Source organism: Tachysurus fulvidraco, chromosome 3 (genome assembly GCF_022655615.1).
Source record: "Tachysurus fulvidraco isolate hzauxx_2018 chromosome 3, HZAU_PFXX_2.0, whole genome shotgun sequence".
In the NCBI taxonomy this organism is placed as follows: Eukaryota; Metazoa; Chordata; class Actinopteri; order Siluriformes; family Bagridae; genus Tachysurus; species Tachysurus fulvidraco.
Window position 1 is genome coordinate 9,285,543 of NC_062520.1, and position 25,753 is coordinate 9,311,295.

Sequence of the window (25,753 nt, forward strand, 5' to 3'; positions counted from 1 at the left end):
GATCTTGTGGTATAAAGGACTGAGAGACTAAGTCCTTAGTTCTGTCTTTGTTTTATGTAGCACCATGATCCTGTAGAAACGTTGTCATTTCACTGTGTACTGCAACTACTATATATGGATGAAATGTCAAATAAAAGCTTATGAACTTGACAGTGAAAGCTCACTTGATTCCCTTGTATTTGTTTAAAGGAGACTCGTGTGGCCAGATTCAAGTTTTAAATAATCATGCATGTGCTCTGACTGTGTGTGTGTGTCAGAGAGTGAGTGAGTGTGTGAGTTTGTGTTAGTGTGTGCACATGAGTGTTTGTGAGTGTGTGTGTGTTAGTGAGTGTGTGTATGTGTGTGTTTGTGTATGAGTGTGTGTGTGTGTGTATTTGTGTACGTATGTGTATGAGTGTGTGTATTTACCTGCCCAGCTCTTTCCCCGGGATGAGAGTGTAATAGTCAGTGAACATCTCTCTCTTGATCCCGCTGTGGATGTCACACAGTAACCCGGAGCGGTTCTGAACGCCTTCCTGCCCCCAGCTGCAGATGGTCCGAGACGGAAATTCAGGAATCATAACGGCGAAATAAGGACCAGTGTAATTTACCTGCTAATACGCTCCTGGACGCTCCTAACGCGTCTAACGTCACAACAGCCAACTCTGTGGACTTTGGTCTAGTTAGTTAGTAGTTAGTTAGCTGACTGGCTGGCTAACCGAATTAACAAGACCAGCTGACTGTAAGCGACAAATGAAGCCGAACAAAACACGACTTAAACAAAACGGCAACTTTATAACAACAAAGCGAACTCCGGAACTTTCATCTTGGTTGTTAGGTGTGTGTGTGTGTGAGTGTGTATCCACTACAGAGGGATGAGTGGTGTGTTGTGGCAGCAGCTCTCTCTCTCTCTCTCTCTCTCTCTCTCTCTCTCTCTCTCTCTCTCTCGCTCGCTCTCTCTCCTGCAAACACACTCTGATTTCCGTCTCCGTGGTAACAGCCTTGATTGACAGGCAGTTCAGCCAAAGTGGGCGGTGCTTTTGTAATCAGGGTTTCCCTCGGGCACTGGGACAAAATGTCAAATGTTTGTACCATTTTGGATGTTATTATTATTATTATTTTAATATATTTTAGACTGAAATGACAAATAAAAACATAGGAAATTGCTTAAATACTAGGAATAATTGAAATAATAATAATAATGTCACGAATAGCGTTTATTTGTACCTTGGACGTGCTATCGTGCTATATCACGAGATATAACTTCACATTCTGGGCACAAATGCTAAATTAAGGGTGTGTTTTTATATGTTTTATGTTATCGTGATCGAAAACCTGCACATGAACAAATCATGCAAATACGCCCCCTGGTGGTGAGAGTGTAAATTAATTATGAAGCTGCATTTATTTATTTATTTATTTATTTATTTATTTATTTATTTATTTATTTATTTATTTATTTATTAGTGGCAAACAAGATCCTTCAAGATATGTTTAAACCTAAGATCTAAGTGTTAAAAATATTTAATTAATATTATTGTTTTTTTTCTCATTCAAATTCTGTAACTGCTTCATACTGGTCAGAATCAATAAAACCAATAAAACACCCAGAATGAGCATAAATAAACACATGATGGGACACCAGTCCATCCATTATAGGGCACATCAACCATCACTTACATGCAGGGCAATCAATAGCTATTTTCACCTGTGGCATGTTTTTGGAAGAGGAACAAGCCTAGAAAACTGGAGAGAGAAAGAACATGCAAAACTCTGTGCAGAAACCAAAGCACAGGATTAAACCAGGAATCTATGAGCTGTAAAGCAGCAACACTACCACACAGCACCTGCGTACTGCTCTGTTGGTGATCCACAGAATATATACTAAATCTGTTTTTGTGCAAAACAAAATCACATAATTGAAACAAGGAACATATACTTTGCATCCCGTAGTCCATGTTACTTATTGGCTAGCTGATAACTATTCCAGATCTAGAGAATGCAAAGCATATTACACACACCCTTAACAACACTCTAATGCAATATTTACATCTAAATAACTGTTTCAATGTGAACGCAAAATAAACAGAGGTGTGGACAAGTTCCATAATAGTGAATGGTAAATGTTCATTTATAAAGAGCTTTTTTTATTTAGTTTTTAAACACAATTTAAATAGAATTTTGAGTTACATATTTCAATAATTCAGTGCATTACAGGAATAGATCATAGGCATTAGTGTAAAGTTATTAAAACTCATCTGCAGTTTATTAATGGTCCCTTCAAAGTAATACAACAATTAAATAAACACAAGTTGTGCCCAGTGAAATAAACTATAAAACATTAAGTAAGTAATGAATGACATCAGTTCACATTACCGTCAGTCATATTCATCTGATCACACTCGTGCTAATAAAAAATAAAACAACAAAACAATAGCATGTACTATAAAACATAAAAATGGATCAAGAAACCTTAAAAGACATTGTATTATAATTATCCTATGAAACCTAAAACAAATATGAGCTACAAAATCAACTTTTAAGACAGTAAGCATATGTTCTGTATATACCTACAGATAAATACTAGAGATTTGATTTCAGTGTCAGATGCCATACTGGAAATTGTACAGTAGTCCATCTCTAGTTGTAAGGGTTAATATGGATATCTCTGTGGTCTCAGTAATGTACATTGCTCAAAATAATCATGGAGGTACAATGGCAAAAGCTCAGGAAAGGAAAAAAAAATCACAATATTAATTAAATGCACTGCTTTATCAAGGCTCCTTATGTTCGTTGCATATTCCAGTTTTTTCCAGTACTTGGCCTGCCGTTTGGCATATTAACAATTTGGCATAATGAATACTATGATCAGAGTGATATCCTGTCTGTTTTATTTGTTTTCTTGAGAATTAAAGCAATAACAACATGCCTTTCATGGTGTCTGAATCATCTAATGAACAACTCATCATGAAAGAGTTCTCAAGTGAAAGCACTCAAGAATTTTCAAGTCAGAAATACCAGCGCATCCTGAAGAGATTAGCATTTAGGATGCTAACCTGGGTATACTCTTAATTCCCTTACATCACCCAGATCATCCTGCTTTCTTTTTACCAATGTATCTTCTGGAGTGAGAGGACACTACCATAAATAACAGTGCTTCAGAATTTCAGTCTACTGACTGAACTCATGAATAAATATTGTTATATGATTTTATATTCGGTTTCTACATCAGATCATTTGCTGTCAACAAACAACTTCTCATGGATTATTTGGGATTTTTGTAAAAACAAGCATTACAGCATCACTGATAAGAAAGACACATTGTATGAATAGTATAAAAAATTGAGGCTGGACCTGATTTCTTTCTAGCCCAGACTGTAGATCCAAGCAATGTGAACAAGGTGGATTATTTACTATATAAATAAGGGGAAATATTTTTCCCCTTTGAAAAATATATTAAGCACACAATGTCCAATCAAATTACATATGACACGAAAGGACAGATGTAAGAAATGTACGATTAGAGTTTTTTCATTTCAGTGAAAAGGGTTAAATTTTCTGTTTTATATTCTGAGGTCATAATAAACTTGAAATAATGAACGTTAAAAGGTTAGAAATCATGAACGCAGTAGCCTAGTTATCTTTAAGTGTGTGTTTGTCTGAAAGTGTAATATTGTCTTCCATATTCTTTTCATGCCATCAATGAGACCCTGTGATATAATTCAGCTTTGTTGAGCTAATGATAATATCATTCTAATATAATATTACATCTGGCTGAACAGGTCACTGAAAAGGTGTTATTGATAGACCCTGAGCTCTGGATGTTATTTTATCACAGTGATTATGTGTATACATCTTCCCATTTTCTCAGTGACGATAATTTTCACTCAAAAGGTCAAATGGTCATTTTTAACTTAGGTAATGCTAGACGTCATATCCTCTACAGTATGTAGGCCACTGGTCAGGTGAGCTTTATCCTTCATGCACAATAACAGCAAGATAAGGTCATAAAACGCCTCCTTAGTAACAATAACATTAGCACGAGAATTCAGTCAGATATACTACCTGGAAGGCTGGATGCAGGTTTTCTTTATACACTAATACTGAATTTCCCTCCCTCATCCCCATAATAATAATATACAATTTTCCATTACGTACATTTCATGCACTTTCAGTTAAGCACAAAAAAAAAAAAAATCCCAAAGGAAAGCTTGAATGAATTTCAATTAAAAAATAGCAGTCTCTTGAAGATATAGTGACAGTAAATCAAAGTACAGTATCTTTACAAAATATAGTCTCTTCACTGTCAATGGATCGGTCACTCCAGACCAAAAGTGCTTGTCTCCTCGACGGCGATCAGCAGTTTCTCATACAACATATTGTACGAAGGGTACGAGGGCAAATCCAGGCGGTTAAAGCATGTGTGAGCCCTGCGAGAAAATTAGGGTGGGGGTTAGGGGCAGTTAGACAAACCACAAGGTCAAGGGTTAAGCAAGTGAATTTATGCAGGTATGCAGGATCTGCATCAGTTCTTTTGTGCATTAAAATGATATTTAAAAAGAGATATAAAAGCATATATTTAGATCCTTTCTCACAGTAGAGGAATAGTGATTGTATAAAATCAGTGCTTATCAGAAAGTTTTCATATCATTACTCTCCGCATGTACAGTAGGAGTATTGGAGTATTGACCCCCATTGAAATTTTCAACATTACAATATTTTTTGAATCCATATCAGATGATTTGCGCTTAATAAACAAATTAGGATGGATTATTTTGGATTTGTGTCTAAACAAGCATGAGAAATACACAGAATGATAAGAAGAAGTGAGCAGATTTCTTTCTAGCCGAGATTGTAGATTCAATCAATTTGAACAAGATGGATTATTGACTTTATAACACTGTTCCCACTCTGAAATGCATTGTGTATATAGACTAACTACATACTGTCCAAAGTACAAAAGACCCATAGTTCTTATTATGCCATCAGTGAGACCTTGTGATACAAATACCGTGATGAGACCTGAGAGATGAATGTTATTCACATCACGGTGATTATAATAATACCTCATGGTAAAAAATGGGAGGCGATTACATCTGCAATAAAACAGGGGTGAATACTTTGGCAAAACACTTTATTTGTAAATAATTTCGCAAACAGTATACCCCCTCACACACTTTTATATTATAGACTGTTTTGTGTTGAATTATGATATACAATGAGAGTTCATATACAAAAAGTGGAAAATGTCAAGGGGGTGAATACTTTTGCAAGGCACTGTACAGTATTAAGCTGCAAATAAAATAAAGTGCAGCTATTTAAATTATATTTTAAAGTAATGCTGAAACTAGCTTTTCCCTCATATTGCACTGATTCAGCTCAGTCTGTGCTGACGCGCATCCATGCAATGCCAAAAACAAGTCGGTTCTGTGTGTGATGGTGAAATTTGAACTCAGTGCAGCATCGACTGCTGACGGCGGCTCGCTTTTGATCCGCCGCCTCTCCCTTTTGTCGATGCAGTGCTGTGAAAAACATTTCAAGGTGAAACTTTAGATGCATCTGTGAAAGCTTTACAAACAGGCAATTTTAGGATGAGACACTGTCATCTCAAATAACTTTATTTAAAAGTCTAAACAGCGTGATAACAGCGGCTTCTTTGAGCCCTTGCTGAATGAACAACTGGCTCGCTTCATTTTTCCCAGGGAATCATCAAAGAAATGAGGCCAATAAACAAAACATCAATTCAATTATTTTTTGATCCCTTGAATATCTTGAGACAAAGTATTTTGTAAAGGGGTTGGCAGGACTGAATAAGCAGTGATGTATTGAATATGCTCCTGATTCTCATTAGTAGTCAGTTACTTGTGGCTTGGGTGCTGATGTACTTCACCTGAGACTGATGAACAGCTATCGAGAATTGTGTGTGTGTGTCTGTTGGGGCATCCACCAAATGGGAAACAACCACTAAATATAACCTACATTTATTATATATATATAATGTATATATATATATATATATACGTATATATATATATATATATATATATATATAAAACGCACACGCACACACACGCACACACACACAGCATCTCACAGAACATGTTATGCCAACCTGTGAAGCTCTGGTGAACTTCATGCCCCAAGAGGGTGTTAAGGCAGTGCTGGAAAATAATGGTGGCCACACAAAATATTGACACTTTGGGCCCAATTTGGACATTTCCACTTACGGGTGTATTCACTTTTGTGGCCAGCAGTTTAAACATTGATGGCAGTGTGTTGAGTTATTTTGAGGGGACAGCAAATTTACACTGTTATACAAGCTGTTCACTCACTACTTTACATTGTAGCAGTGCTATTTCTTTATTTCAAAAGTTATAATGAAATATTTACAAAAATGTGAGGGGTGTACTCACTTCTGTGAGATACTGTATATATATTTATTATTAAACTCAACAGTTTACTCAAAAACAATATTTTATTAGATATATGTTCAGAAGAACCTCCTAGTCAAAACACAATGATCAGACTGTATATTTATAATCACACCCTCCAGGGTCACCCAAATGATGATGAGGTTGCCCTTTGAGTCTGGGTCCTCTCAAGGTTTCTTCCTCTTCCATCTTAGGGAGTTTGTTCGTTGTGGATAAATACAAACACATTTAATATGTCTATATATTATTATATTAATCCCAAACTTTTGTTTAATACTAATCTTTGTATATTACAGTTTCTGTACTATGTTTCTTATGTTCTGTAAAGTTACACTGAGTCAATGTCCATTGTTGAAAGCGCTATACAAATAGATTTGAGTTGAATTGAAAATATATTAAACGCACACTCAATTTATCATGTTTTTTTTATATTATAAAGAATATAACAATTACAATCAACAATTTCTAAGATTTCAAATTTATACTGACTTTAACGCTTCAGTCATTAATCGTAATTTGAAATTTCTGTTTTTTTTTATTTATTTTAGTTGTGGATATACTATCAAACGGCATTTTTACATCATATGACATAGGAGAAGATAACCTTTAGCTATAGGAAACAATATCATTTTTCCCTCAAAATTTGTGAGTTAGAATGAAAAATGTGTTACTCTGCTTTCAGGTCATGAAACTGATTGGGGACGTTTCAAAAGATATAAAGTGTGATTCAGTGTGAAGTGTTTCTGTGATCATGCTGTGAGTGAACACTGTCCTGCAGCTAGAGAGGACATGTGAGAGTGATTCAGCATGTATCCCTCACTTAATCTCATCTCAAACACCTCTGGGCTAAGAGCTACTTGGAATTTACTGAGTATGAGTGAGTGGGTGATTTTATGGAAGACAAAACGAGCATTTATTGCACATACTGCTGATATATGAAAATATGAAGAGATAGTGTACAAAACTATTATAGAAATGAGAACATAAATAGCTGTGGCGGTTGCTCCAAAGCGGAGAGCTGTTATTACGGCAGAGTGAATTATTCTCATATAACCTTAAGGTCTGAAGTGTGTGATTCTTCTTATACCACAGCTATTGTCCAAAATTACAATGTTTAATTTATTTCAACATAATAACAGTTTATACCAAGATTTAATCTTGTGCTATGTCCAGGAGACAAGATAGGTTCTGTTCTAACTAACATTATAACATTGACAGATAACCAGTTGTTTCCTCAACAATCTCTCTCTCTCTCTCTCTCTCTCTCTCTCTCTCTCACCCCCCCCTTACAGATGTTAAATAAACTCCTTTAAAAAAAAAGCTAATTTAAATTTGTACATTTTTAAAAATTCTATTCTTAATTTGTCCTCAGTTATATGGAGTGGCGGATGTATGAGCGGTGTATAAGCTGTTACTATAGAAACGGTAACATAATATCACAAAGACATTCATATAATCCTAACGTTCATGATACAGCAGGAACGATTGTCCGAGCCGTGCGGTTAAGAAAAAAATAATTCATCATTTCAATTTGTGCATCAGAAGGTGTAGAAGGTGTTTGTACAACAGCACAGCTCTGAGGTTTATATTTATGTGTTTGTTCTAATACTGTATGTTTATAATACTCATGTCTACTGAAACAGCTAATTTACAGGGGCTTCCAAGTTTAAAAATAAACATGGATGGACGGATGGACGGATGGATGGATGGATAGATAGATAGATAGATAGATAGATAGATAGATAGATAGATAGATAGATAGATAGATAGATAGATTCTTTATTGTCATTGCACAGGGTACAACAAAATTACGTGTCAATCCTTATGGTTGATGTCATTTCTGAACAACACAAAGAAAAATGTCATTTTAGAATTTAAAAACTATCTGCTTTTCACTTTCATAATAGAAACTTGTTTGTTTCTTTATTTCAATTGTCAATAATTAAGTAATTAACCCTAGTAATCTAGGGTTTACTTTATATGGTCTCATAATAGCAGACACTAATACAGTATGAACATTCAAGGTAATAGTACATGCTTTAAAATGTGAACATTTCCACAGCAGGTTTTGTCAGCTAACTGTCAGCAATGTGACATATGTGAGTGCTGTATTTCTAAGTCACTGGAATGTTGTTGAAGCCCAAAACACAACGTTTATCCTGAAATGCTATCTAACAGACACACCTTGCAGAAGAATTCACAACAGCCCCAGGAACTTTTGCATTAATGGGAATTGTTTTGTCATACCTGGGTAGAGACGTGATCTTGCCCCATTTCTCGATGCAGAAGTGGCGTGGGCCGTTGCTCCCACGCAGGGCTGCAAAGCCCTCGTATGGCACGCTGGATGTGCCTGTCACAAACTGCAGCAACCGTAGCCTCTGCTCGTTATTAAAGTGCTCCACCACCGCCCAAAACCACCGAATCACGATGTGTCCGTCATGGTAGCCTGGATGAAATCAATGATTAGGGAACATTTCATCTTTTGCCCTGTCAACATGATTGAAACGTGTTAACATGGACTTGAAAGGTTTCTACTGGTGTCACTTTTATGAATGAGGTCATTCCAGCTCCAAGGCACAAGGTTTAAGAGAATATCATTGAGGTTTTTATTACCACTGTCAAAAATTCCACTTATGGCAATAAACTGTGAGTGAGACAAACAGATGGCTTGTTTTGGCAGCAAAGGTTGGACAAGGTGTGTTGGACTCCAGATTGATTGATTGCAGATGTCTTGAGTAAAAGAGGGTTAAATGGCTCAAATGGAGCAGATAATTAGCACAGGCAATTAAGAGCTCAGGCTGTAATAAGGGCCAGATGAGTGTTTTGGCAATCCCACCACAGCACTCTTGGAGGTTAATGAGTTATGGATGTTTTTGTATATTTTTGGCATGGAATATCATCTACTACTGCTGACATTTAGACGTGAAATAAACAGCTCACAGAACTGAGCCTCTGCAACAAGATAAATATCGGTGTCACTGCTTTTTGACAGCTTCTGTCTGCTAAATCATGACATACATGAATTAAATATTTAAATGACTGCTCTTTTCTTGGTGACCAACTGCTGTGACAACGCCAATATATTTATTGAAGCAATACACTCTCACCTCCTCTGTACTCTGTGTTGGACCTCCAGTCATTCAGGTCAATTTCTGCCGTTCCTGCAATGACCAGCTCCAGCTCCCGAGCATCAAAAACCGACACCAGACGGGAATCTACCACCTTATCAAAAACATATCCGGTACAATTAAACATTCTGACATGAAAGATATTGTATTTTTATTTTAGAATAGTTTTCAGTCAGACTTCATTATTAACAACTGATGCCCTTGGGTGATATGGAGGTCTGTTCATTCATTTAATAATTACGTTAATAATTATTTGTATTTCTTGAAGAACAGCACATAATATTCTTGTATTATTGAAAAAGTACCTGTAACATTCACTGACACTGGAAACTCCTTTCAAAAATATTACAGACTGTACATCAATTACATTTATTTATTTATTTATTTATTTATTTATTTATTTATTTATTTATTTAAATAAAAGTTTAATTTGTTTACATGGTGTCTGCCATATAAGCCTATGTGTGAGTTACTCAGATGCATTTATATAAACCTATGAATAATCTTGCATCAAGACCTACTGACAGAGCTGCTGACCAATCAGGATGGACTATTCAATAATAATGATAATAACTATAATATGTTTGTATTAATAATATAACAACCCTTATAAAATGAATAAATATTCAAAGGATCATATTGGTTTCTGCTACTGTTGCAAGAATATCTGAATGAGCTGCTGATTTGTTGTCAATGTGCTAGTGTACCTCATAGAAACCCCGAACCAACGCTTCTGTCTGCTGCACCACTCCTCTCTCCACCCTCCACTTAGCCATCCTCTCAATGTACTCCTTCTTGTTCTTCTCTGTAACCTGAATGTTGGATCCTCCTGACTTCAGCTCCCTCTCTGTTACCTGCATATGTAAAGCACATGTACATTTCTGAGATCCTGAGTCCATTTGTGACAGGAGTTGTTTTCATGTTAGATACATTCAGATACAGCTGAATTGGGTTAAGGCATGTGGTACCTGTCCAAAGACCTCCTCATTCACAGTGAAGGTCAGATCCAGAATGTCTGTAATATCATTATCTTTCATCCACTGTAGGCTCTGGTGGAACTCTTCATCCAAGTACTCTAAATCGCTCAGATCGGTCGCTCTGTCCAGGATAAAACACACACAAAATGTTTTCTGGCATGTTAATCTACAGCTATTAAAGTGTAGTTTAAATGCTAATCTAGACTAGGAGTATTATATAGTACATACATTTTAAAGGTCTTTGCTTACAAAGCTCCAGATAATAAACTAGCATGAATGGCGACAGTTACGATAACTGTTAATGTGTAAACTTTATCAATTAATTCATGGCTATAAACATTTACATTTACATTTATGGCATTTGGCAGACATCCTTATCTAAAGCGATGTCCAAAAGTGCTTTGAAGTCTCTATCAATGAATCCATTAACACTGGTTTACTAGGTTACACATTTTGGGTGCCATCAGCCTAAAACTCTTTTCAGGGACTTATTTATTTATTTTTTAATATGCACATAAAGCCAAGAGGGAAAATAAGAGCTAGTTTAAGTGTTTTAGGAATAAGTACGGCTGTGTTATAACTCTATAAACAGTGGGCGTTTCTAGGGTTTGAACACAGCCCCCCTAAAGTTTTTACAAAATAACCTTAAAACTTGTAGGAGGATCCAGAGACATACCCCAGGGACAAAATTCCAAGAAACTAAAGATAACAAAATTAAGAAATGTTATAAAATGAACAAGCTAACGTGTTCTGTCAAATGAGATTTGGAAGATTAACAGGAAGTTAATTCACACAGTACACATTAACACAGCGATACACCCAGTATTCACCGCTCCTCATCCTCAGATACAATGTCGTATTATGAATTATCGTTTAAAAAATGAAGGAGAGCGGTGCATGACTGAAGAGGATGCGCTGAATATTTTTACTTTAGCTGGTGTTATACTCAGCCTTCATAAATTAAATAATTACGATAAAATGAACAAATAAGAAACCCCATTTTTAGACCTACTACTGAAATCTACCTTATCAGGAAAATTTTACTGGGGCCTACTCCCCAGGAAAAAGAGTCAAATGATGCCCCTGTCTACAAATAATTTTTTTATGTAGTGTTAGTGCTTTATGTTATTACTTGACTAATACTATGGTCTCTGAACAGATGATATACATTGATTTTGAATTTGATGCAAGAATAAACGCTTCCTTTTCTGCTAATTTATCTTAAAATATGAACTTTTGATTGTCATCTTTAAAAAAAAAAATTAAGAAGTAAATTAAGAAGAAAATAGTACCATAATGTTCCAGTTGACAAGCCCTGGACTGACACAATGAAAATAAAGAATAACCTGGTCCATGTAGGTTAAAAAGGTTTCAAGTTCCTAAATGTATTATGTATTTGTTGATAATTCAAAACAGTATTAAAATAATAATAAGTATTATAAAGTTTAGTTAATGGAGTATGGACTAAAATTTCCATTATCTTGCAAAAAAAGCTGCCTAATTTAACTTGATTTACTTTTCTTTTCTTTTTTTTTGTCCTAGTTCCCACTCACAGAATAGTATGGCAGTGATCGATTGACCTATCGCAGGATAGTAAACAAATTAGCAGAGTAAGAGCTGACACAATCTTCCTCTGACACACATAAAGTCATATTTTATGCCACATTAGATCCTGAAACAAAAACAGAATTGAGATAATTGTAAAACAGGTGACAAAGACGTGTTTAACGTGTGCTGAGAGGAAGACTCACAGTCGGAGGAGAGCCTTGTAGAAGGGCCTGGTGAAGAATGCATCCAGTAGGAACTGATGAATCAGTGCCAAGCCCAAAATACGTCCGCTGAAGCGGAACCTGTGGGGCAAGACAGCATTAGTTAATACATGTACATCACTTAATGCTCTTATCCAAATTTACTTACTTAGGTACTGCAATTGGTTCACTTCTATTTGACTGCCATGCTTTTATGTAATATTATATTATGGATTACATGAGTTCACTATTATATTTTTGCCCATATTAGTAAAAACGTAAAAGAGCACAAATAGTAAAGAGGAAAGGCAAAAGAAAAGAAGCAATTCAGTATTATTTTTCTGTTTTTCCATCCCTAATTTCTTGAAATGTGAACATTTTGTTTGTTAGTCGTAATTTGATACTGAAGTCAAAATGAGGGATTTAGGGAGAGGGTGAGAGAAGGAGAGAGAGAGATAAAATAAGAGTGAGGGACAGAAAGTGAAAGAGAGTGAGTGAGTGAGAAAGAGACAAAGAGAGAGTGAGAGTATGAGAGAGAGAGTGAGTGAGAAACGGAGAAAGAGTGAGTGAGTGAGTGAATATGTGAGAGAGTATGTGAGAGAGATAGAGAACAAGTAAGTGAGTGAGTGAGTGAGTGAATGAGTGAGTAAGTGAAAAAGACATAGAGAGAGTGAGAGAGAAAGAGAGAGAGTGAGTGAGAAAAATACAAAGAGAGTGAGAGAGACAGAGAGAGGGAGAGAGACAGACAGAGAGGGAGAGAGAGGGAGTGAGTGAGTGAGAAAAATACAAAGAGAGTGAGAGAGAGACATAGTTAGAGAGAGAGAGAGAGAGAGAGAGAGAGACAGAGAGAGAGAGAGAGAGAGAGAGAGAGAGAGATAATATGGTATGACACACCATTCTAAATGGTTCTCTACGAAGGCAGACATGGGGCTGATCTGGACGGTGTAGGTATCGTTGGCTGAGTACTCAAACAGACCATAGTATGGGTTAAAAAGCTCCTGAGACAGCAGGAAGAAGAACTCCCTCGAAGGCCCACTGTAGTCCAGCCTATAGGAGACAGATAAACAGTTGTACAAAAAAAGAAATAACAACTGACCTGATCTAACAACTGACCTGAAACGTCTTATTAATGGGATAAAGATATATTAGTAATACTACCAAAGTATCACTGTAAACACTGTAAACTAAAACAAAATATATGTTGGATACCAATTATTATTATTACTATATGCGCTTTTACCATTTGATGTCGAATAGTCAGGGTGTTTCTTAGTCATGCTTTGTTATCTTGATATCACTTAATGTGAAAATGCTTCATTGTCCATTTGTATCATGAAATGGTCAAGTAAAACTGCTTTAACTAGCAATTTATTTTCAGAAAAGAAACTGAAGGAACATAACTGACTACGAAATTTTTTGAGCCACAAGTTCATCAGAAGTGGGAGATACAACTATGTGTGTATTTAACAGAGAAGGATGTTTTATTTCATAAATAAAGTTACATTTGCTAAAAAGGGTTAATCTCTCGTATGTATAGCGACCTCTGGAACACAGTGTATTGTACGGTGGAGCCGTAAAGCCATGATTTATACCCTTCCTCTCCCACAAACGTGATGTAGAGTTTATTCCTCTGGAGCTCCTTGCGTGAATATGCCATCACATGATTAAAGGTGCCTTCAAGCAGGTGCTCTCTTCTGATGATCAGCCTTTCACAAGACAGAGAGATGTGTGTGTCAGAGGGCAACTGTTTAGATCTGCTTTCATTTTGTAATGTAACCATGATGCACACAACTCTGATGTCTCTCTCTTGCTCTCTCTCTCTCTCTCACACACACAGACAGACACACACATACTTGATTTTTCCTGGCCCTTGGCCATAGCCCTTGGCTTCAAGCTTCCTGTAAAAATTGCGCAGTTTGGCTTCAAAGTCCCTGCGATATGGAGCAGGTGCTCTGGCTCTTTGCGGTCCTGCCAATGCAAACACCCTGTTAGCTCTAGGTTATGCGCCTGTATTAAATGATTCCTAATTGTAAAATATTCACTGTACAGTACAAACTGCCAAAAATGTCAACAGACACAAATATAATTCTAGCTTTAATTATAGTTTTTGTAAATAAAATTATGTTCCCCACTTTTACTCGCAAGTTCTTGCCAGTTTCGGCAATAGTATCATCTACAGGCTTTTTATTATTTTTTTAAAAGCACAGAATACACACACCTGGTGAATTCTGGGGTGAGGATCCAGGAGAGCATCTCGGGGAGAAGTTGAGGCCAGGATGGAATGGATGAGCCGGGATGTATGACATGATCTCGTCTTCAAACAAACTGGAGAGAGATCAGACCCAGAGCTAAACACAGCATAACAAGATAAACTTAGCTGCACTCATCAGATTCACAATTTTTGTTTTATTATTGTTCTCCTCCTCATAAAAATATAAATTATAGCTTTATTATTAATCCACCTCTGAATTAACGATTCTGGAAATGCAAAAAATGAATGAAAAATCAAGTACGGTATTTGGAAGAGCTTTCAATTTCAAAAAGATTTTTACCAGATTTGGGCCAAGATGTGTTGCCTGACGTCGAACATGAGTACAGCTTTCACTTAAAGTAATAACATACTGTACGTCTTCACTTGTAAGAGTTTAATAGGATTCATGTTTAGCTGTATTGTGATTTCTTCCTAGTCTTCTACTTGTTTTCTTGTACCTTTTTCTTGTTAGTTACTTGCTACTTGTTACTTTAGCATACATGCTAAATCTGAAAAATCTAAATCTCCAAATTTGCAATTTGTCACCACGAATATGCCAAATGTATTCTTCTTGGCAATATGTCTTTTTTTATTTTTTTTTTTTTTTTTTTTTTTATCTTACTACAAAAATAAACACCTAGTGATCAATGGAACCTTGTGTGGAACTGGATTCTATGATCGGAGGAGACAAAAATTAATGATTTGGCAACAAACACTGTTGAAGGGTTTGCCATGAAGGATGATTAAGAAGAACACATGGTTGCGTATTGTTAGGGTACAATAAATTATGGCCTCCATGAAGTACCAGGAGGTTCAAAATGAAAATCTGTCTGCCAAGAAGAAATATTTGCCAAGAAGCAACAAATGTGTTGCAGTTGAATCTTCTTGTAGCACAAAACAGTCATCTAAATACACCCAAAAAGTTCATTGGCTACAGAATCAACCCTTTTACAAGGCCATCCATGTGGCTTTATTGAAAATTGTTTTTGAAAATCCTCATAAATAAATAAAAATTCTTCAAATAAAGATGAGATACTTTTGATGTAATAAGCTAAATAACAACAAAAACGTTTCCATAATCCATCTACACCAATAATACCAGTATTTATGACACAGACTGTATATAATCTATGCTTGTATTATCTTTTAGCTCTCTTGTATACAGTAACAGCATCTGCTAAAAAAGTAAATGTAACTTTAGATCTCACTCTTGTCCTAGATTACAGATGCTGAATGGATGATTATCTCACTCACAGGATTAAAGCACAAGTCGTGAACCAGCACGTATTAGGAAAAGCAGCCTATAATCATTTAATCATAGAAAAAAACATGACATCTCAAAAAAACAAGACAATTAATGTTCAGTCATGGTAAAACAGTCAAGTCAGGACTTGAACACATCATTACACACCACAATGAAAGAATGAACTAAACTATCCAGTTAGATACTGATATGACTATTGAACTGCATGATATTTCCCACCTCATGAGTCTTTATTAAATAAAAAAAAAACACACCTTAACAACATAACCAGGTCTGCGTCACAAGACAGCTTCTCCACCCCCTGTGGCCCCTCTGTCCTGATGTAATGAATCTTCTCCCTGCAGGAACAAAACAGGACACAGTATATTACTCTGGTCCAACCCTGGCTCCTTTTTTATTTAGTCCTGAATGGCTTAAGGAATGTTAATTGTGTTTAAACACAGAGATAATGCAATTCGCCTTGCTGAATGGAGCTGTAATAGGTGGCGTTCAGGAATGCTTTTAAGACAACGATCAGATGTTCACATTTGGAAGATAGAAATCTGTCACAGTGTGTAACTCTATACTGCAAAGACCAACATAAATGATGCTCTTATGGAGTTTGAGAACAGCAGCCATGACAGTCATCCATAATCCATTGGCAGTAAACATAGTAGCATGTAACATAGAGAACTGATGTACAGAAGGTAAATTATGGTGACCCAGACTTATAAATCGTCTCTCAGTGATTATCAGTGCGATCACATGATCCTGTCATTTCTGTAAAGATAAACTCCCTGACCTGTGTTTTTATATGTCACTTCTACATCAATTTTTTTCATCTATCCCAGCTTTGAAAGTGCAGGGTCAGCCATGATACACCCCGTGGAGCAGACCTTAATCAGTGGGCCAAGAGTGGCAGCTTGGTGGTGTCAGGATTTGAACCTTGACCTTCCAAGCACCAACCCAAAGCCGGCATTCACTAAATTCCAGGGGTTTCGTTATCACAACGTAAAGTGGGTGTGTTTCTGGAGGTATTGGACTCTGGAGGTCTTTCAAAAACAAAAGAGCATACTTACGATGGATAATGAAGGAAAAAAACAGTCATACAGGTAGATTTTATATTTTATATCTATTATACTTTATTATCTTACAGTTAAGTTATTTTAGAAAACTAATAAACAACCAAAAACTACGGTTAGGGTTAGGGTTAGATTATCAAATAGGCCACACCTACCCGATGACGCAATATCTGTTACACTGTTCTGAAATCCCTGGAAATAAGTGCATCCCACCCAAAGCCTTAAATGCTTGAGTTACCCTATTGACTTTAAATCCAAAATGCTGACCTTAAAATACACATTACTTTTACATTTACATTTAAGTAAACAACATTTTTGGGTTACATAAAGGCTCATTCATAAGACAGCTGCCTTCTAGGGTCCTTCATTTCAGACAAATCTAAGAACAGTCTTAATGTAATCCTCTAGTCAAAAGTTCAAAATGTTTCAACAAACAGAGTGAGTCAAACTGTCACTCAGTCTGATGGGTAAACTTACAATTAAAAGTGATTTGCGTGTCTGTGGGTGATAGTGTTTGTATTCTATGATACCTAAATAGACTATTAGCCAGGAAAACAAATGTATTATTCAGAAAATATACGCCACAAAAATGAATTACAAGTTCTAATATTACAAGCAATAAACACATGGAAATAATTGAACAATGATATATGACTAAAGATAGTGTAGCTAGGTCCTCAGATTTCCCCATCAAACATGGCTATGCTACTGTATTTTGGCATGTTTGCTATTTGCTCCAGATTGATGTTTTTTCATCACTGCACTTTGGAGTTTAATACTTATATATTATATAGGTTTTATTACACACATTCTCTTTGTGGGCAAATAACCTTTACTTAATTAATTAACAGATTAAATTGTGTATCAGTTAAAAAAAACACCTAAAGATTTAATAGCAGTACATGGGGATGTTATAGCCTAGTGATTAAGGTGTTGGTCTACCAATCAAAAGGTCTTGAACTCAAATCCTAGGTCCACCAAGCTGCCACTGTTGAACACCTGAGCAAGGCCCTTAACCCTTAGTTGTTATAATAAAAAAGTATGTAGCCCTGGATAAGAGTGTCTCAAACATGATGATTGTAAAATTCTGTTTGAGTCTTAAACTAATACCCAGTGTTACAGGGACTTGAGCACATGATTAAGTTATATTACACTCTTATAAAGTCAGAGTTCTCCTACCTGAGTGTGTGATTTCGGGCCAAACTAGGTTGCCTTTCCTGGAGCAGTTCCAGAATGTTCGGTTGGCGTAGAAAAGCCACAATCTTTTCATTATATGCTGTAATACATAAAAAAGGGATGGATTGCAAGTAAGTAAAATAACCCAGAAATGAAAAAACAGAGGTTATGTATTAATCGCATACTTTCTACAATCACTAAATTAGACTAGGACACAACCTGCCCAAGGCACCAGTGGATTCACCTGACCATAGAACAGCATGACTTTTGATGGTAATACTCACACTGATACCATCTCAATTCACTCCAGTTACATTTTATTTGTGTAGCTCTTTTAACAATTGATATATCACAGAGCAGCTTTACAGTTGTATGTAATTTAGATGATTGCTAATGAGTAAGCCTCCAAGAGGAACCAGACTCAAAATAGAACCCACCCAAGGTAGATCCTGTATATCCAAAAACATGAATAAACCATTACCACAGGCATGAATAATAGTGATGGAGAGGCTTACAGTATTTGCTGTTCTATCCTGTTGTTCAATTAAAAGAAAAAATGAATGACATGGCCTTTTATATGGAGTGCAACTGGGTTGGGAAGCACAACTGGGAGCAGAGGATAATAATAATAATAATAATAATAATAATAATAATAATAATAATAATAATAATAATAATAATAAAAATAAATAAATAAATAAATAAATAAATAAATAAATAAATAAATGAATGAATGAATGAATGAATGAATGAATGAATGAATGAATATGCCAAGGATAACCTAAAACTCTGGGGTTGGGGGTTTGATTCCCAATATGGAGTTTGCATGTTCTCCACATGATGGGGGCTTTCTCCAGATTCTCCAGGTTTCCTCCCCAATCCGAATGACATATGATTGACATCTCTAAATTGTCCACTGTGTCTGAATGGGGGTGTGCTTGTGCATGTGATGTATTGCATTGGAATAGACTCAGTCCCTGAGATAGACTCTATAATCTATTGTATAAAATGTGTAAGAATTTGTTGCGAAAATGTATGGAACGAAATGTTGAAATTTATTTTAATTACCTATATGATTAGCTACAGTACAGCTCTTACAACTGACAATTAAGAAAATATCTCTGTAATGATAAAATGTTAATTATAGCATAAGACACCATCAGATAAATCACCATCTTCAAAACTGCAAATGCATACATTTCATACATAGCCACCAGAGACTTGGTGAATCGATGTGAAGTTGCCTCGAAGCTGTTCTCATGGCCCAAATCTGTATTGGCACCCATCTGCACTCGATAACATTTGATTTCTTAATCTTTTATGATTCTGACAGATGATAACTGTTACACTTGATTGTATTTATACACTGAAGTAATTTATAAAGCTAGCTCAAAAAATAATAAACATATATAGAAAACTAAGAAAAAGTATGGAAACAAAAATTGCTTCAATTTGCCTTTTATATCATTCGTTACTTTCTGACATGAGAACGCAAACTGATAAATAAAATCTGGCTTAATTTATTTCTAGGATTGCCTCAACTTGAAAATCTAGGCGTTCACATTACGTTTAAAAGTCCTACCGGTTGTTTATCCACATCTCTGTAATTCGTGGCAACATTTATCTGTCTGATTAAATGCTCTTAATTTGTGCATTAATCCTCTGTAAAGGGGATATTAAACTCGGAGGGTTGACAGATGGCTGCCTCCTGGAGGGCCATAGCGCTGCAAACCTGAATTTAAACTCAGAATTTATACCTTATTTAGCTCATCTATTTACAAAAGCTTCATGCAGTGAACTAGGTGTACTGGAGCCACATAAACACAAATTCTGTAGGATGTCTGTGTGACATTTTTGCTCTATAAACAGAGAAAAATGTCATCAGCTTTCTGCCCAGCTTTGCAGAGTTGATATTCTGGTAAAAAGCTTATTTTCTCCTCTGAATGACTGCTCAAAAAGAATGGCTAAGTGCAACTCTGAAAAGCTGCAGGTGTCTACTTTCTCTCTCGAGTTGGAGTTAATGAGGCCTTGAAAAAGCCATCAACCATTCAGAGTTACAGCCTGGTTACAGAACATCCCAAGCGAGGGTTTCACTCTTCTCTCTAAAGGAAATCCTAAGGCAAGACATTAGTAAATTTAGCTTCACTATTTCCCACGCACTGGCATCGACAGCCTGCATTAGACTGAGGAAATGCCAGATTACATCTTCCTGCTCCTGAGCGAAATGAGTTGCTTTGATAATGGAATGAATCGACAGGCAGGATATCAGCACGTATTCGCAATGCGGGTTCTGTAAAGATGCGATCGTTATTTCGGCTGATAGGAAATCGAATATCTGTGAAGCGAGATTTTTTTTTGTCGGTATTCAACAAACTTTTTGAACAAGAAGCACATACGCATATGCTGCTATAATGAAAGTGTATATTCCACAACATTACTTGTAACTATGAAACGATAAAAGATCACTGTGTCCTAAATTAAGAACTAAGAACTTAATATGAACTTAATAATTATCTCAATAATATAATATATGGGGGGCACAGTGGCTTAGTGGTTATCATGTTCGCCTCAAACCTCCAGGGTTGGGGGTTCGATTCCTGCCTCCGCCTTGTGTGTGTGGAGTTTGCATGTTCTACCCGTGCCTCGGGGGTTTCCTCCGAGTACTCCGGTTTCCTCCCCCTGTCCAAAGACATGCATGGTAGGTTGATCTCTGGAAAATTGTCCCTAGTGTGTGATTGCGTGAGTGAATGAGAGTGTGTGTGTGTGCCCTGCGATGGGTTGGCACTCCGTCCAGGTTGTATCCTGCCTTGATGCCCGATGACGCCTGAGATAGGCACAGGCTCTCCGTGACCCGAGAAGTTCGGATAAGCGGTAGAAAATGAATGAATGAATGTTTTCTATGTGTATATAATTGTATATAGTTATTAGCTTGAATAAATGAATGAATGAATGAATATAATATATTAAGAACTTAAGACAGATTTTTAGTAGACCTAAAAATCTCTTTCTTTCTCTCTCTCTCTCTCTCTCTCTCTCTCTCTCTCTCTCTGCCCCCCCCCCACTCTCCTGTCCTCCCTAGTCCATCCTTCTCATCACTTGGAACCACTTCACTGCTGAGTATGAACCCATATGAACATCCTAAAGATACTGATACTGATACAGTTAATGGTTACACCTAGAAACCACGAAGATTGCTTTTGACTGCAGTTCCTACAGTTTTGCTATGTTGCCTTAGAACTAAAATTGTTCTGAAAGCTTTGGGACTGCAAGAGCCATGAAAAATTTTGCACTCTAGTCTCAAACAGTGAAGCGATAACTTAATCAAAATGGACTTCAAGTTAAATTCATGTTAAATCTTTTTTTTTTGACCATAAAGTGCACAGTTATAGAAGAGACATTATTTATAATCACATTATCTGGTGTCACTTAGACGATGATGGGTATCCGATTGACCGTGGTTCCTTTCAAGGTTTCTACCTAATGTTATCTGAGGGACATTTTACTTGCTATTGTCATGTCTTTCTTAATCATAAGGGATAATATTTATTTAAAAATAAACATTGCTAAAGCTGCTAAAATTTAATTGATTGAAATAATTAACTTTTCTTGAAGAATCTTTTTATACTCAAGTCCCTTTAGAAAGGGAAGCAGGAAAGAGAAGAAAGAGAGAAAAAGAATAAACTACAAAAAGTACTATTATGTGTAAAGAGAGAAGGATAGTAAAAATGAAGGACAAAATGAGATGCAGCCACAGTGAGTCTGAAGCAGAGCGCTCCACTGTCTCGGGGTCCCGACTACTGAGGAAAACCTATATTTATTTTTGTAAGAAGTCAGACTTAACAATGTGAGGATATGCAAGGATGTAAAAGTGTCTAACAAATAAGTTGGTGCAACTAATGTATACATGAAGTCGTATGTACAGGTCGCTCGGTGAGATTAACTGTACTGAGCATCATCAAATTTTTTTGATGCTAACAGCAACATCAGATTTTAAAATCTAAAATTTTAAAATGTTCTCTTCAATGTAAAACTAATACAGTCTGAATGAGACCAAGGGCAGATTTATAGTATGATGTGACAAATTGCGTGGTTCATATGAAAGGAAAACACAAACATATAAAAAATGCTGAGTGTGTTTGACAGCAATAACATTTATCTTTCAAGAAAAATGAGGCTTGCAGCAGAAATTTCATTTTATAAATTGTATGTGTGTGTGTGTGTGTGTGTGTGTGTGTGTGTGTGTGTGTGTGTGTGTGTGTGTGTGAGAGAGAGAGACATTGACCTAAGGGCACTGAGTCATTCTGGTACTGGCTCCTGATAGCTGCTACAAGGCTGTTGCTTGGCCTGGCCAAGAGAGACGCACCTCGGCTGCGGGACACATCGGATGCCTGAGGAAAAGCACAAAAACATTCAGCAGCTCACACACACACACACACACACACACACACACACACACACACACACACACACACACACACACACACACACACACACACACACACACACATAAATAAGTAATAACTGTTTTTCCATATTTTAAAATGCTAAATGTTTTTCTTGGCTGTTTTTGACAGTCTGCTTTTTCTGAGTTATATACTTTAACTGAACTTTAGGAGAAACACCAGAGCTGAAGCTTCCTAGTATACTTCTAAAGAAATTCATAAATCAGTTGTCTAATAGTGACACTCGTAGTTTCCACACCCACCACATCCCTGTTTCCTCAGTACTCTTTGGGGTTGATAAGTCCCTGACTTCAGCAAACATTCTCTGAGTTTTTCCAGATCCACAGATCTGTTGTGTTTAGTTAAAGCCAAATGATCTACGTTACTGGTTACCTCTCATAGTCACTATGTCTAAGACCCAGAATGTGTGTGTGTGTGTGTGTGTGTGTGTGTGTGTGTGTGTGTGTTTGTGTGTGTTTACTCACCTCTCCAGCACTGTAGCTGCGTAGTCTCTGTAAGTGTTGCCTATGTGTGAGGTGATTAGGCAAACCTCCATTCTGAAAGGGGATCCTGGGGTCGATAAAGGTGGTAGCTCGGCTGTTGTGGTCCACATAAAATGACTGTGTCCGAGAAAAGAACACGATTGCACATTTTAAGTCATACTTGTGAGTTATTTTTATGTCTTGCATTACAGCAAAACCCAATACAACTAATACACTTTTGAGGGCAAGGGGTGGCAAATATTTCTTTAATATTGAAACTATTTTTAAGAGCAGATTTCTTTCACAAAGTAAACTGCCTGTATTAGTAATATGAAAGTAAATTATGTGTTAGAACTTGGAGAAGACTTTGTAGGTTTTAAATATCTCCATATGCCCTGATTTTAAACGAATATAATGCATTTTTGATTTTTTTAAAGGATTTATGATATTATATGGATGTATAGTACAGTACTATTTTTTTAGAGTATTAAGCCAAAAAATAATTTAAAAAAGGTCACTTTTGACATCTATATTATCGATAATTAATGTAGTTATAGCAGAAAGCAGAACATTACATAACAAAGCAGTGTGTCAGACAAAGTCTCCAGAAGAACCATGGCTGGTTTTGAAAGATGCCCAGAAAAAATTACCAACTAATTTCCTTAAAAAACAGCACAAATGTGTACCTTGTTTTATATATTACTGTTTACTGCTCTTAAAAGCATTATTTTTCATTAGTTTTGATCATTAGTAGAATATAATGTATACACACGCACACACACACACACACACACACACACACACACACACACAAACACACACACACACAAATATATATATTCACTGTAGTGAAAGAAGCCTGGCTTTGAGTTTGTAGAAAGACTCACCTTGCCCTGTGGATCTACTTTGATCTCCCAGCCTCGTGGCAGCTCCAGCTGTGTGTCTGCAAACTTGTTAAGGAATGTGACAAGGTCGCGGTTATGTTGGTAGCGTTCAAAGTTGCGAGCGTCCCGGCGGATTTTCAGAATCATGTGCTTTAGGCAGGTGCTGTTGGTGAACATCCGGTATGCCCCCTGGAAAAGAGCCAGATTGATAGTATGGTAAATAAGCCTGTGTGTACACTACAGAGGATAATGTTTGTCATAATCAGTGTTTTTGCTGACAGCTCAGTAAACACAGAGACATTGTGTGGCTTTAATCAGTTAAATCAAAATTTTAAAAAATTTATTTATGTCCATTAATGCGGTCACACTGACAGAAACAAAAGACTCTGGTGTTGGAAGATGTCACTGACTGGAGTTTATTACAATTTTTAAAAAAATTCTATTTAAGAATTAAACGATGGCTAAATAATAGCTTGCTGAACCGTAGGCAAAAATGATGGTCTCCCTGGCCTCCTTGTCCAAGTCTTAACATTCAACTTGCAAGTTTTTTTTTACATATTAGAGAAGGTAAAATGTTTATACCATATTAGAACAAGCATTATTGAAAACATTTCCAATCGGAAACATTTCCAAGTCAAACTTTCAACTAGACTGACTCAACTGACTCTCCGAGTCAGCTCAACACACCTAAACAGAGCCCATGTCTATATCCATTCTCTGTCTCTTTCTGTTAACTCAGGAGATTCCTGTGCCTATATGAACTGTCCAAAATGTCCTCTAATAAAAATGTCTACCGGTCCCAATTTCATATATTTAATATTTTATATATTTAACACACAACAATATGTGTATATACCATCAGCATAGCCAACTAGTGGAGCTAAACCTTCACTTTTAAGAATGCTTTAATTTTTAGCTTCCTCACTACTACAGTATTGTTGTAAAAATGACTGGAAGCTGAATATTTGATACTTATACATACAAAACACAGAACGATAGTACCATCAGACTGGCTGGACGCTATAGAGTCTTTCAGGTGTTGCTCATTTCTTTTTAGCCCATAATGTCGTTTCCCACCGTGTACTGATAACAGCTGTGTGAATGATTACACATTAAACCCTCCTCTACCCTTCTACATCATACCAGATCAGACCAGATCTGAGCTTTATTTAGGCCTTTTTTATGCAAACTTGGTTTGCACACCCATAACACACCATCGGCAGTGAAATACAATACAGCCTGTGACGAAAAATACTGAAGTGGATTACTCAGATGACTGATTAATCAGTCATCCATTTTTTAAAATGCCTCTGGAGGAGAAACTACAAATAAATTGACTAATCACACATTGTTCCAATCAAAGAACCAATTAGACAAAAGGACAACAGACCGAAATGTGCTTAGTGTTTGTACATATTAACAGTAAGTGCCGTCTAATGGCAAGCGTAGCAGAGTAGGAATTTCTGCATATCGTTCTCTCTATGTATTCGAAACACAGTATTATGGATTTATGAAACATTGAAGACTATTATAAAGCATGACTACAGCTGCCGATCTGTGTGTGTTATGCACACAGTGTTTATAATGGCTTCAGTGAGACCCTGTGCTTTAAGCTCAAGACTAATAGTTTTACTGTCATAAACTTAAGCTAACGATATCATTTACTCACTATCTTAAGATATACCAAATGACCCATTTTTCCCTTACATAATTGCCATGGAGGACTGTGAAAAATTCTGGATGAGTAACAAACTTGACTGCTGGGCTTTGCAGAAGCAGTGTGATCATCTGACTGCTCACTGGTGGGGCACTGGATGAGCCTTCTCTCCTTGGATCTAAAAAGAAAGGCACAGCTATATTTATTCATTGGACACACGGTGATGACTCCAGTCACATGGTCATGCCCATGTTGACCCGAGAAAACACTAAA

The 25,753-nt window shown here is 36.5% G+C and overlaps 2 protein-coding genes across 7 annotated transcripts in view; both read right to left on the reverse strand.

Moving 5' to 3' along the window:
• The window catches only part of stk17a (serine/threonine kinase 17a), a 28,232-nt gene extending 27,309 nt beyond the window's left edge, over nucleotides 1-923 (reverse strand). Inside the window, exon 1 of the mRNA XM_027148781.2 lies at nucleotides 409-923. Within this exon, the coding sequence (XP_027004582.2) occupies nucleotides 409-560 (152 nt within the window). The 5' untranslated portion in view covers nucleotides 561-923. The remainder of the gene's footprint in view (nucleotides 1-408) is intronic.
• Nucleotides 924-2,167: 1,244 nt separating this feature from the next.
• LOC113644826 (E3 ubiquitin-protein ligase HECW1) overlaps nucleotides 2,168-25,753 on the reverse strand; it is an 84,220-nt gene continuing 60,634 nt past the window's right edge. For 5 of the 6 annotated variants that reach the window (XM_047811673.1, XM_047811675.1, XM_027149952.2 and 2 more), the window contains 16 exons: nucleotides 25,531-25,658; nucleotides 23,827-24,012; nucleotides 22,943-23,077; nucleotides 22,298-22,403; nucleotides 18,019-18,115; nucleotides 16,033-16,116; nucleotides 14,482-14,588; nucleotides 14,117-14,231; nucleotides 13,856-13,969; nucleotides 13,158-13,310; nucleotides 12,267-12,365; nucleotides 10,507-10,636; nucleotides 10,246-10,392; nucleotides 9,518-9,632; nucleotides 8,658-8,856; nucleotides 2,168-4,409 (listed from right to left, as the gene is read on the reverse strand). In XM_047811673.1, the coding sequence (XP_047667629.1) occupies nucleotides 4,298-4,409; nucleotides 8,658-8,856; nucleotides 9,518-9,632; nucleotides 10,246-10,392; nucleotides 10,507-10,636; nucleotides 12,267-12,365; nucleotides 13,158-13,310; nucleotides 13,856-13,969; nucleotides 14,117-14,231; nucleotides 14,482-14,588; nucleotides 16,033-16,116; nucleotides 18,019-18,115; nucleotides 22,298-22,403; nucleotides 22,943-23,077; nucleotides 23,827-24,012; nucleotides 25,531-25,658 (2,027 nt within the window). In that variant the 3' untranslated portion in view covers nucleotides 2,168-4,297. The other variant, XM_047811674.1, reaches the window with a different exon arrangement.